The sequence below is a fragment of the Antedon mediterranea genome, chromosome 10 (genome assembly GCF_964355755.1).
Source record: "Antedon mediterranea chromosome 10, ecAntMedi1.1, whole genome shotgun sequence".
Taxonomy (NCBI): Eukaryota; Metazoa; Echinodermata; class Crinoidea; order Comatulida; family Antedonidae; genus Antedon; species Antedon mediterranea.
In genome coordinates this window covers 24,727,621-24,742,419 of record NC_092679.1, presented here as the reverse complement: position 1 = coordinate 24,742,419, position 14,799 = coordinate 24,727,621, and the positions used below count along the sequence as shown (strand labels likewise).

Below are 14,799 nucleotides of genomic sequence, written 5' to 3'. Positions count from 1 at the left end.
TGCATATCCTTCTATTCTTTAATCCATGGTAGAACGAAAGAAGAATGTCATATCATAAGGTTGTTGACAAGTTTATTGTTGAAAAGTTTCAAAATTATTCTATAAAGTTTTCTCGATCTATCTATCAGACCGAAGTATAATACTGGACTCATGCATGCACAGATTAATATTTTGTATAAATTAATGGCTCTATTCGTCTAACACTCACTAATTTGTAACGGATATAGTAGGATTTTTACATCCCTTTAGGACAAATGTGATTAATTGATTGTTAAAAGTTTCATTACGGTAATTACTTTTTTTTAAACAGAATTAGAAATAATTTGAAGATTTGGATTGAAATGCATACATCATAATAAATGAATTCATACTCGTCGGTTAAAATGTATATTAAAAAAAAGATGTAAATTTATTATTTATAAATGTATAAAGTCAGTAGAGTTAGGCCATTATTGTTTTTCATTTTCTTTTTACATTATTTTAAAATATATTTACTTTGAATCGGTAAAAACTGTTCTATTACAATAATAGATTAAGTAGTTTATTTCATGTTCTTCCACTTTCAAATAAAAGAAACTTTCAACGTAGTGTATATCATCTACAAATTAATTGCGTTCTGTTAAATTGTCACAAGTTGACAATAGTATGTTTTAATGTACTTCAATAATAATGAATATTTGATGCGTGTACAGTTAATACAGTGTGATAATGAGTATAATAAATGATTATACAGTTAATACAGTGTGATAATGAGTATAATAAATGATGTGTGTACAGTTAATACAGTGTGATAATGAGTATAATAAATGATGTGTGTACAGTTAATACAGTGTGATAATGAGTATAATAAATGATGTGTGTACAGTTAATACAGTGTGATAATGAGTATAATAAATGATTATACAGTTAATACAGTGTGATAATGAGTATAATAAATGATTATACTGTAAGTTGGTTAATTAATATCAAACTTGATTTGTAGGTTGATTTAATGGTGCAATTGTTCAGACAGGGCTTTCTTTCATCAGAAGAAACTATTTTTAATTATTGTGACTGTGTATCTAGAGTCTCACATGCTCGAACATGAAGAGTTGGGGGAGGGGGGGGGGGATGCGCGAATTGGGACCAGTCAACAATTAAATCTGGGTCAGGGTTAAAATCATTACATTATGAGGTTTAAAAAATATATTGCCTGCTTATTATAGATATTTAATTGAATTGTACAAATGCAATTTACATAATTATAATAAACATATGTTTAAAATAATATTAGTATGTGTAAATATCAGAGAGAAGAAAAAATAATCATTTTAATAATATTAACATATTTCCAAACATATGTTTAAAATAATACAATACAGTAGTATTAAAATAATACAATAGACAGTAAATATTGGAGAAAAGAAAAACAAAATCATTTTAATAATATTAAAATATTTCCAAACATATGTTTAAAATAATATAATACAGTAGTATTAAAATAATATTAGTATGTGTAAATATCGGAGAAAAGAAAAACAAAATCATTTTAATAGTATTAACAATATATCCAGATGGAAGTATCAAATACTGTCTCTTGTTAAAGGGTAGTGGTATTAGAATTTCCTACGATTGGATCAGATTTCAGAAATTTGTATTCGATCATTTAGTGCCATTCAATGTCAATACAATAAGCTCTAATAATATGAATGCTAAATATTGGATTCTGTGGAGGGATTCATCTGTGATTATGCACACCAATATGTAGGTTACATGTTATGCTGTAAGAAATACGATAGCTATAACCACAAGGGTATTTACTACTGTACTATAATCTAGGACAGCATAGATCTACATGATCTATTTACCAGCAATGTACTGTATAGCCTTTGTAATAGTTAAAAGCCCTTTGAAGGAACCCAGTTAAGTTAAATGGAGATGAGCTCTAAGTTAAAGGAACAGAACCATTTGTGGTTAAATAGCCACTGCACTGTTATGCCAGAAAAAAAAGAGGTTTGCTCTAACATGTTATTTCCATGTGTGTGTAAAATGAATGGTTTATACTACTTGCCCTAAAACAATTCTAAAGTTAAAGAGATGAAAGAGATTCAGAAGTACGTATTTCCAAATTAAAAACACAACATTGTGTGTGATCCATAACAAATTTAAAGAAAGGAAATTTTCATAATGATAATTACATTTAAATAATTTGAATATATAAATATTAAATAGGAAGGATTGGAACTCCCAACCAGCCAGCAACAATGGCAATGAAATGTAATAGATTAAAAGAGCGTGTGGGTTATCAAAATATTCTGGGACTTCATGATTTAGTGGTTCAGGGAAGTAATTAAAATAACCAGAATTGTATTGGGAATGTTTTAAAATAACATTTGAAAACCATCATGGGGGAGGGGTGGGTGGGTGGATTGTACTGTGAACGTTTTATGCTACATCATTGTATACTTTTTTATATTTTGTGACAAAATAAAATTGAAAAAAAAATAAAAAATTAAATACGTATAAATCACAATGCCACAGTAGTGAAAAATGAAAATTTGAAATTTTTCTGTAGAAATGGTGATTTATTTTATTTATTATTATAAGATGCATTGTGTTAAAAATAAAAAAATATGACCTTTTAAATTACATTGGAAGAGAAAATGATCATCAGCAGGTTATAAAGAAAAGATTTTTGAAAACAAAAATATTTGTTTTTGATAAGCTCAGTAGCCTTGCTAACATTCTAGCTGAGCTACTCAAAATAATTATTAATAATAATTGGAATTAATAGCAGGAGGACAGTGCTTTATACGAACAAATCCAATTACTGTCAGCTGATAAATTGATGTATGCCACAATTAGAATTAGTGCTGTAAACAATAAAGCTCACTTACCATTAGCATAATATATTGTAATTAGATTCTAATCAAATTAGAATTTGAAATTACATTATTTTATTCTCTTATATTTATCAAAAAACAAAATAAAATATACTTGTACTTTTATTAAAGTTATAAAACAATACAATAACAAACATTATCTAATTACCACATTAATTTATATTTTGGAATTGTTTATGAAAGAAAATAAATGTTTATGTTTAACTTGAATATTATACCTGCAGTGTGAAGAAAATGTTCAGCTTTCTAAATTCTACAAGGCATTGATGGCAAACTGGCGGCATCGTCAGAACAAAAGTTGTCTAATTAAAGTAAAGAGATATCACAACTTACCTTTTGACTCAACTCCATTTAAACTACAGTATCACAACTTACCTTTTGACTGAGTCCATACTGTTCCTTTAGATTACATATTCCTTCAGCCACATTTGATTTTCCTTTTGATGTAATTAGTTGATGACTTGATGTTATAGCTTTGTCATTATTTGATCTCATCTTTGTGTCGTCATTGTCATGTATTTTACCATTACTTTTTATTCTGTTTATAGAGGTAATTTGATTCTTATCAGTTGATAAATCTTTCAAATCCGATTTTCTAAAATTTGAATTTTCAGATACTTGATCTTTTTCTGCCATTTTCCTCCTGAATTCTAACTGTTTTTCTTTTTGTCTTTTCAGTCTTTCTTCTCTCACAAGCTGTTCACAAGTTTTATTACAACTGGAAACCTCATTACGAATTACAGCTTTCATTGCTGTATTTTGTATTGGATTATTAACTGGTTGTTTAACTGAAGGTGACACATTTATTTGCGTGCTCTCACTGTTTCTATGTTCTGAAGAATTTGATAAATGTTTATATTTTATAATGTTCTCCTCTTCACTGGATGAATCATACATGAAAACCCGCTTCCTAGTCTGTAATTTATTCGTTGGTATTTGTTTACTTTTGATACATTTAATACCACGCCTTGTTTTTGTATCAATAATATTATCAGGATTAATTGTCATCTCCAACATATTGTCTTTATTAGTTTTTTGGTGATTATCTTCTTCATAAACAACAAAGCTGTCATCTCCATAATCCTCATCTTGTTGCGGTATCTGTGAGAATATCATCTCATCATCACCGTCTCTTTGTGGTGCAAGTCTATATCTGTTGTTGGTTGTCTGGTTATCAGAGTCCCTTAATGATTTTAAGTAAAGCGCCTGCACATCACCTCCTGAAATTTAGATAGTAAATGTTATAGTATGTCTTTTAAATTATTTATGCTTTCATTTTTCTGTATCATTAACTTTTCTTTACGTTTAAACTTTGTAACTGGACCATTTTGAAAAGCAGTACTACGTTAAAATGCAATCCAGTCACATGAATAAATAAATCAATAAATTTGTAATTTCTCTACTGGTTTTATGTGATATCGATAATATCAAACAAAAAAACAACTAACAGTATCTCTTGATTATCTTCTTCATAAATATACCGTATATAGGAATTACAGGTGTGGGATTTTATAACCATGGAATTCAACGTTTATCATATATTTGAGTGGAGGTGGGATTATACCTGAGCTTGGGATTATTATACTAATATATACTGTAAAGCCTATAATTTTCGGTAACTACTTAGGCCTATACTTATATTATTTACCTGCCATTTATATTTTGAATATAACCAACTTGTACATAAATTATTGTTTAATAATTAGATCATAATGTTTGCTTTAAAGTTGTAATCAGAGGAATTTGTAATTGAAAAATTATAATGCTTTTAATAGATCATGAACTATTGTTGAACTGTCATTTACAATTACAGTGAATATAAGAGACATGATGAATGACAGAACTCCTACAGCGTGAAATTATGACAAATAAGAGCCGAATATTAATATATTTTAGAATCAGATTAATCAATAAACTATACTTAATTTATAGTTTAATTAAATATGAGTTTGTACGGCAACTGTAAATCAACCGTTTCATTATATCATCTTGAATTATATGCATTTCTATTGGCAATTTGTTTTTCCTTTGGAGTACATAATTACAAGATGTTTTAAATGTCACATTAATAACTGAAAGAAAGGCAAGTTAGAAATTGATAACACTCTGGAGGCTACAGATCATGTTATTTAATGCAAGTGTTCCAGTACACTCCAAAGTGATGTAATCATCAAATTGATAACACTCTAGAGGCTACAGATCATGTTATTTAATGCAAGTGTTCCAGTACACTCCAAAGTGATGTAATCATCAAATTGATAACACTCTAGAGGCTACAGATCATGTTATTTAATGCAAGTGTTCCAGTACACTCCAAAGTGATGTAATCATCAAATTGATAACACTCTAGAGGCTACAGATCATGTTATTTAATGCAAGTGTTCCAGTACACTCCAAAGTGATGTAATCATCAAATTGATAACACTCTAGAGGCTACAGATCATGTTATTTCATGCAAGTGTTCCAGTACACTCCAAAGTGATGTAATCATCAAATTGATAACACTCTAGAGGCTACAGATCATGTTATTTAATGCAAGTGTTCCAGTACACTCCAAAGTGATGTAATCATCAAATTGATAACACTCTAGAGGCTACAGATCATGTCAAATTGATAACACTCTAGAGGCTACAGATCATGTTATTTCATGCAAGTGTTCCAGTACACTCCCAAGTGATGTAATCATCAAATTGATAACACTCTAGAGGCTACAGATCATTGTATTTCATGCAAGTGTTCCAGTACACTCCAAAAATTGATAACACTCTAGAGGCTACAGATCATGTTATTTAATGCAAGTGTTCCAGTACACTCCAAAGTGATGTAATCATCAAATTGATAACACTCTAGAGGCTACAGATCATGTTATTTCATGCAAGTGTTCCAGTACACTCCAAAGTGATGTAATCATCAAATTGATAACACTCTAGGGGCTACAGATCATGTTATTTCATGCAAGTGTTCCAGTACACTCCAAAGTGATGTAATCATCAAATTGATAACACTCTAGAGGCTACAGATCATGTTATTTCATGCAAGTGTTCCAGTACACTCCAAAGTGATGTAATCATCAAATTGATAACACTCTAGGGGCTACAGATCATGTTATTTCATGCAAGTGTTCCAGTACACTCCAAAGTGATGTAATCATCAAATTGATAACACTCTAGAGGCTACAGATCATGTTATTTCATGCAAGTGTTCCAGTACACTCCAAAGTGATGTAATCATCAAATTGATAACACTCTAGAGGCTACAGATCATGTTATTTCATGCAAGTGTTCCAGTACACTCCAAAGTGATGTAATCATCAAATTGATAACACTCTAGGGGCTACAGATCATGTTATTTCATGCAAGTGTTCCAGTACACTCCAAAGTGATGTAATCATCAAATTGATAACACTCTAGAGGCTACAGATCATGTTATTTCATGCAAGTGTTCCAGTACACTCCACAGTGATGTAATCATCAAATTGATAACACTCTAGGGGCTACAGATCATGTTATTTCATGCAAGTGTTCCAGTACACTCCAAAGTGATGTAATCATCAAATTGATAACACTCTAGAGGCTACAGATCATGTTATTTCATGCAAGTGTTCCAGTACACTCCAAAGTGATGTAATCATCAAATTGATAACACTCTAGAGGCTACAGATCATGTTATTTCATGCAAGTGTTCCAGTACACTCCAAAGTGATGTAATCATCAAATTGATAACACTCTAGAGGCTACAGATCATGTTATTTCATGCAAGTGTTCCAGTACACTCCAAAGTGATGTAATCATCAAATTGATAACACTCAGAGGCTACAGATCATGTTATTTCATGCAAGTGTTCCAGTACACTCCAAAGTGATGTACTCATCAAATTGATAACACTCTAGAGGCTACAGATCATGTTATTTCATGCAAGTGTTCCAGTACACTCCAAAGTGATGTAATCATCAAATTGATAACACTCTAGAGGCTACAGATCACGTTATTTCATGCAAGTGTTCCAGTACACTCCAAAGTGATGTAATCATCAAATTGATAACACTCTAGTGGCTACAGATCATGTTATTTCATGCAAGTGTTCCAGTACACTCCAAAGTGATGTAATCATCAAATTGATAACACTCTAGAGGCTACAGATCATGTTATTTAATGCAAGTGTTCCAGTACACTCCAAAGTGATGTAATCATCAAATTGATAACACTCTAGAGGCTACCGATCATGTTATTTAATGCAAGTGTTCCAGTACACTCCAAAGTGATGTAATCATCAAATTGATAACACTCTAGAGGCTACAGATCATGTTATTTCATGCAAGTGTTCCAGTACACTCCAAAGTGATGTATACGTGTTTGATCTAGCTGCATTATTATGGGAGTATGCTTCCATTCGTGTTTGATCTAGCTGAATTATTGTGGGAGTATGCTTCCATACGTGTTTGATCTAGCTGCATTATTATGGGAGTATGCTTCCATACGTGTTTGATCTAGCTGCATTATTATGGGAGTATGCTTCCATACATGTTTGATCTAGCTGCATTATTATGGGAGTATGCTTCCATACGTGTTTGATCTAGCTGCATTATTATGGGAGTATGCTTCCATACGTGTTTGATCTAGCTGCATTATTGTGGGAGTATGCTTCCATACGTGTTTGATCTAGCTGCATTATTGTGGGAGTATGCTTCCATACGTGTTTGATCTAGCTGCATTATTATGGGAGTATGCTTCCATACGTGTTTGATCTAGCTGCATTATTATGGGAGTATGCTTCCATACGTGTTTGATCTAGCTGCATTATTATGGGAGTATGCTTCCATACTTGTTTGATCTAGCTGCATTATTATGGGAGTATGCTTCCATACGTGTTTGATCTAGCTGCATTATTATGGGAGTATGCTTCCATACGTGTTTGATCTAGCTGCATTATTATGGGAGTATGCTTCCATACGTGTTTGATCTAGCTGCATTATTATGGGAGTATGCTTCCATACGTGTTTGATCTAGCTGCATTATTATGGGAGTATGCTTCCATACGTGTTTGATCTAGCTGCATTATTATGGGAGTATGCTTCCATACGTGTTTGATCTAGCTGCATTATTATGGGAGTATGCTTCCATACGTGTTTGATCTAGCTGCATTATTATGGGAGTATGCTTCCATACGTGTTTGATTTAGCTGCATTATTATGGGAGTATGCTTCCATACGTGTTTGATCTAGCTGCATTATTATGGGAGTATGCTTCAATACGTGTTTGATCTAGCTGCATTATTATGGGAGTATGCTTCCATACGTGTTTGATCTAGCTGCATTATTATGGGAGTATGCTTCCATACGTGTTTGATCTAGCTGCATTATTGTGGGAGTATGCTTCCATACGTGTTTGATCTAGCTGCATTATTATGGGAGTATGCTTCCATACGTGTTTGATTTAGCTGCATTATTATGAGAGTATGCTTCCATACGTGTTTGATCTAGCTGCATTATTATGGGAGTATGCTTCCATACGTGTTTGATCTAGCTGCATTATTATGGGAGTATGCTTCCATACGTGTTTGATCTAGCTGCATTATTATGGGAGTATGCTTCAATACGTGTTTGATCTAGCTGCATTATTATGGGAGTATGCTTCCATACGTGTTTGATCTAGCTGCATTATTATGGGAGTATGCTTCCATACGTGTTTGATCTAGCTGCATTATTATGGGAGTATGCTTCCATACGTGTTTGATCTAGCTGCATTATTATGGGAGTATGCTTCAATACGTGTTTGATCTAGCTGCATTATTATGGGAGTATGCTTCCATACGTGTTTGATCTAGCTGCATTATTATGGGAGTATGCTTCCATACGTGTTTGATCTAGCTGCATTATTATGGGAGTATGCTTCCATACGTGTTTGATCTAGCTGCATTATTATGGGAGTATGCTTCCATACGTGTTTGATCTAGCTGCATTATTATGGGAGTATGCTTCCATACGTGTTTGATCTAGCTGCATTATTATGGGAGTATGCTTCCATACGTGTTTGATCTAGCTGCATTATTATGGGAGTATGCTTCCATACTTGTTTGATCTAGCTGCATTATTATGGGAGTATGCTTCCATACGTGTTTGATCTAGCTGCATTATTATGGGAGTATGCTTCCATACTTGTTTGATCTAGCTGCATTATTATGGGAGTATGCTTCCATACGTGTTTGATCTAGCTGCATTATTGTGGGAGTATGCTTCCATACGTGTTTGATCTAGCTGCATTATTATGGGAGTATGCTTCCATACGTGTTTGATCTAGCTGCATTATTATGGGAGTATGCTTCCATACGTGTTTGATCTAGCTGCATTATTATGGGAGTATGCTTCCATACGTGTTTGATCTAGCTGCATTATTATGGGAGTATGCTTCCATACGTGTTTGATCTAGCTGCATTATTATGGGAGTATGCTTCCATACGTGTTTGATCTAGCTGCATTATTATGGGAGTATGCTTCCATACGTGTTTGATCTAGCTGCATTATTATGGGAGTATGCTTCCATACTTGTTTGATCTAGCTGCATTATTATGGGAGTATGCTTCCATACGTGTTTGATCTAGCTGCATTATTGTGGGAGTATGCTTCCATACGTGTTTGATCTAGCTGCATTATTATGGGAGTATGCTTCCATACGTGTTTGATCTAGCTGCATTATTATGGGAGTATGCTTCCATACGTGTTTGATCTAGCTGCATTATTATGGGAGTATGCTTCCATACTTGTTTGATCTAGCTGCATTATTATGGGAGTATGCTTCCATACGTGTTTGATCTAGCTGCATTATTATGGGAGTATGCTTCCATACTTGTTTGATTTAGCTGCATTATTATGGGAGTATGCTTCCATACGTGTTTGATCTAGCTGCATTATTGTGGGAGTATGCTTCCATACGTGTTTGATCTAGCTGCATTATTGTGGGAGTATGCTTCCATACGTGTTTGATCTAGCTGCATTATTATGGGAGTATGCTTCCATACGTGTTTGATCTAGCTGCATTATTGTGGGAGTATGCTTCCATACGTGTTTGATCTAGCTGCATTATTATGGGAGTATGCTTCCATACGTGTTTGATCTAGCTGCATTATTGTGGGAGTATGCTTCCATACGTGTTTGATCTAGCTGCATTATTATGGGAGTATGCTTCCATACGTGTTTGATCTAGCTGCATTATTATGGGAGTATGCTTCCATACGTGTTTGATCTAGCTGCATTATTATGGGAGTATGCTTCCATACGTGTTTGATCTAGCTGCATTATTATGGGAGTATGCTTCCATACGTTTTTGATCTAGCTGCATTATTATGGGAGTATGCTTCCATACGTGTTTGATCTAGCTGCATTATTATGAGAGTATGCTTCCATACGTGTTTGATTTAGCTGCATTATTATGGGAGTATGCTTCCATACGTGTTTGATTTAGCTGCATTATTATGAGAGTATGCTTCCATACGTGTTTGATCTAGCTGCATTATTATGGGAGTATGCTTCCATACGTGTTTGATCTAGCTGCATTATTATGGGAGTATGCTTCCATACGTGTTTGATCTAGCTGCATTATTATGGGAGTATGCTTCCAACCATACGTGTTTGATCTAGCTGCATTATTATGGGAGTATGCTTCCATACTTGTTTGATCTAGCTGCATTAATATGGGAGTATGCTTCCATACGTGTTTGATCTAGCTGCATTATTATGGGAGTATGCTTCCATACGTGTTTGATCTAGCTGCATTATTATGGGAGTATGCTTCCAACCATACGTGTTTGATCTAGCTGCATTAATATGGGAGTATGCTTCCATACGTGTTTGATCTAGCTGCATTATTATGGGAGTATGCTTCCATACATGTTTGATCTAGCTGCATTATTATGGGAGTATGCTTCCATACGTGTTTGATCTAGCTGCATTATTATGGGAGTATGCTTCCATACGTGTTTGATTTAGCTGCATTATTATGAGAGTATGCTTCCATACGTGTTTGATCTAGCTGCATTATTGTGGGAGTATGCTTCCATACGTGTTTGATCTAGCTGCATTATTATGGGAGTATGCTTCCATACATGTTTGATCCAAAAATGACTATGGTCATAATGTGCTTATAATGCGCTATATAAGAATGAACAATTATTATATCTAACAGTTTTTATTTTTTTTAAATAAAGTACTGTACATGTTCATGTAGCATACTGTATACTGTAGTTTTCAGTGTATCTTTAGAGTTTCGTATAAATGTAATAGCTATAATCACACAGTCACTCCTTAACAATTTAGACGTAGGTCAATCAGTAAATCCTATTCTGTAATTAGCAAGCTTGTGCTTTCTGTTTGATAGAGTGAAAACATTTTTTTTAATTGATCTATTATATACACAGAAGCTATCTAATACATATTGACATAGAACTTAACAATACATACCACCAGCTTGAGAACAGACTGTGTTATCGTTAATGAAGTCCAATATGGATTTATCAACTTGGCTGTTATCATTCTCATCAGATGAACAGTCTACATCACTATCAACATCAGCTTCTAACTCAAAAAGGTCTTGTATTGCAAGCTAAAACAAATAACAAAACTATTGTAGAATGTATATTGTAAAAATTACCCATTTCACATCTGTTGAACAAGTTGAAACCAGGTTTGCAAAAACCACCCGAGATTTCACAGGGGACCTCTGTGAAATCTCGGGAGGTTTTCCACAAAATTGAAAAACACACTGACGAGAGGCGAAAACGGTATAAGACAATTTATAACAATATATTATATATGATATGATATATAACAATTTATAACAATATATTATATATGATATGATATATAACAATTTATTATTATGCTAAAAAAAAGTTCAGTATAAATATCTAATAATTTCCGTGCAAAAAAGTTCAGCTTTTTAGTGAACCAACAAGTCAGTTTTAGAGAGCTGATACACTATCTAACCTATCAAGTCAAATAAGTGGAGCTATAAAAGTCATTGAAAGCTTTGGAGAGCTGACACACTAACTAACCTATCAAGTCAAAGAAGTGGAGCTATAAAGTCATTGAAAGCTTTAGAGAGCTGACACACTAACTAACCTATCAAGTCAAAGAAGTGGAGCTATAAAAGTCATTGAAAGCTTTAGAGAGCTGACACACTAACTAACCTATCAAGTCAAAGAAGTGGAGCTATAAAGTCATTGAAAGCTTTAGAGAGCTGACCCACTAACTAACCTATCAAGTCAAAGAAGTGGAGCTATAAAAGTCATTGAAAGCTTTAGTAGAGAGCTGACACACTAACTAACCTATCAAGTCAAAAAAGTGGAGCTATAAAAGTCATTGAAAGCTTTAGAGAACTGACACACTAACTAACCTATCAAGTCAAAGAAGTGGAGCTATAAAAGTCATTGAACGCTTTAGAGAGCGCACAAACTAACTAACCTATCAAGTCAAAGAAGTGGAGCTATAAAGTCATTGAAAGCTTTAGAGAGCTCACACACTAACTAACCTATCAAGTCAAAGAAGTGGAGCTATAAAAGTCATTGAAAGCTTTAGAGAGCTGACACACTGTCTAACCTATCAAGTCAACGAAGTGGAGCTATAAAAGTCATTGAAAGCTGACACACTCTCACAATCTATGTTTTCACGGTGCGCAATAAAAAATTACGCGGTCTACGCACGATTTAATGAAATCACGTTTGTAATCATCTTCACAACCATGAATCACAATTAAATAAAATTTGGTACTCATAAATTTCAGGGCATAAATCATCATATGGCAATACAATTACGTGCGTAGCGCATGTAACGCATGCGTACGCGCGCTTAAAATTGTCAAAATTAATTTTCGATGAAATAAGAGTACGTTTCAGGCAATTTTAAGCGTTTACAAAATTGCCATGAGTGCACAGATTTTTGCGCGCGCACTGCGCGTTAAATGTTATTGCGCGCTTTTTTTGCCCGATTTCTGTTTTCTTGACTTACTTTTCAACTCGAAACTACGTTATACGAGCACGTCAAAAGTGACAGGCTATGCACGTGTAAATTAAAAAAATATAAATGTTTTTAAACATTTCAACATTTTTAAACATGTTCAGTAATTTCTGTCAGTTGGTAGGTTGGTCGGTCCGGTCGGTCAGTAAAAACTAATGAGCACGCGACTGCTGCCATCTATATGGCCTTGTTTCTCATAGGTTCACAAAGTAACTACAGCGTATTATCTACCCAGTCAATATCTTAGTAGAATTTCATTGTACAGTATCAGTGGTCAATGTCTGAAAGTCCATTGCAAAAGATTCTAAGATTCAGTTTCCTTATTCAACCACGCATAAGCTATTTAATTTCACTACAGGAAATTAAAATAAATTAAGACTAATTTGTAAACAAAAACACTGTCAATACCTGTACATTGTAAAACATCACTCCATCAATATAAACTCCATTTAAACATCAATATAAAGTAAATTTAAAGCAATTACAAGCAGATACAATAATTACAGTAACAAACTATCTATATTTGTTTTACACTCAAACAATAAGTAGACTAAAAATCAAATTAACTTCAAGTTATTCACATTTGATTAATCATCGATTTTAAAGATGACTTGAGCCAGGTTGTTGACATGCTTATATCAGGATTTTAAAATAGGGGGGGGGGGGGGGAGGGGCGGGGCCTAAAAGTAGTGAAATGAAGTGCGGAACTTAATTTTATGTTCTATTTTTATAATTTATGAAATTTAGAGGGGAACGAGCTGACCCTCCCAATCCCTTGAATCCGCCCCAGGCTGACCCTCCCAATCCCTTGAATCCGCCCCAGGCTGACCCTCCCAATCCCTTGAATCCGCCCCAGGCTGACCCTCCCAATCCCTTGAATCCGTCCCAGGCTGACCCTCCTAATCCCTTGAATCCGTCCCAGGCTGACCCTCCCAATCCCTTGAATCCGTCCCAGGCTGACCCTCCCAATCCCTTGAATCCGTCCCTGTATATCCATATATTCTTATCATTTTATTGCAAATCAAATCAAAGAATACCCTAAAGCCACGGAGAAACCTTGCCATGGGCTTTTTCTTTTTTTAAGTACCCCTTTGGTGGACATCTTTTCAAAATGGACTTTTTTTTCTAAGTATTACTTTGCCAAACTAAAGAAGAATGGGATTTTTAAGACATTACCATGGCATCCCAATTTTACATTTGAAATTCTCTTTTCATTATTATTGGCCTTTAATTGTTGGACGTCCTCTATGCTATGTCTTTTTGTACAGTTATCAGCTGTAAACGTAACTCCTACTTATCTCAAGATGCATAAAACAAGCTAGAGTAGCTTTTGGCAAGGCTTTTGTCAAAAATGATGAGTTACTGTGTCAATGTTGATGATTAGTTCCCAAGTTATTGTATAACAAAAACAGATTGGATCATCACAACGCACTAAATGATCAATAAATTTCAAACCTGAATATTACCTAAACTATAAAACATTTTCAAATGAAATGTCATTTTCATTTCATAGAATAAACAATGATTGAATTTCATTTATTAACAATTTGTCAAAATCTGAAATTGCAGACATGCAGATTTGTGAAACAAAATCTAATTAAAAATGTGTGTTTGCTGCATTATTGCATTTGCTATAGACATCTATTATCTGGGGAATATGCTGTTGTGACTGGTTGCCAATATATAGAGTTTATCAGCTGCTGCTGCTGTTTGAGCTAAAATAACCTGATGATAAATACAAATTATCTTGTTTTTCATATTTTCTATAGTGGTAAAGGATAATAAACACCGTGACAAAAGAAAGGAGTTGGAGTACCATTGTGTTGCTGAACATAACGTATGCGCAATTTAAGTTCTTACCTTTCTCAAAACTCTAACATTATTTAAAAAGGTTTGTAGCCGGCTGAAACT

At 33.8% G+C, this 14,799-nt stretch overlaps 1 protein-coding gene across 1 annotated transcript in view; it reads right to left on the bottom strand.

Moving 5' to 3' along the window:
- Window positions 1–14,799, bottom strand: part of LOC140061347 (Fanconi anemia group M protein-like) — a gene marked incomplete at its 5' end in the record, with an annotated part of 43,275 nt that overhangs the window by 17,934 nt on the left and 10,542 nt on the right. Inside the window, 2 exons of the mRNA XM_072107855.1 lie at window positions 3,258–4,102; window positions 11,335–11,476. Of these exons, the coding sequence (XP_071963956.1) occupies window positions 3,258–4,102; window positions 11,335–11,476 (987 nt within the window). The remainder of the gene's footprint in view (window positions 1–3,257; window positions 4,103–11,334; window positions 11,477–14,799) is intronic.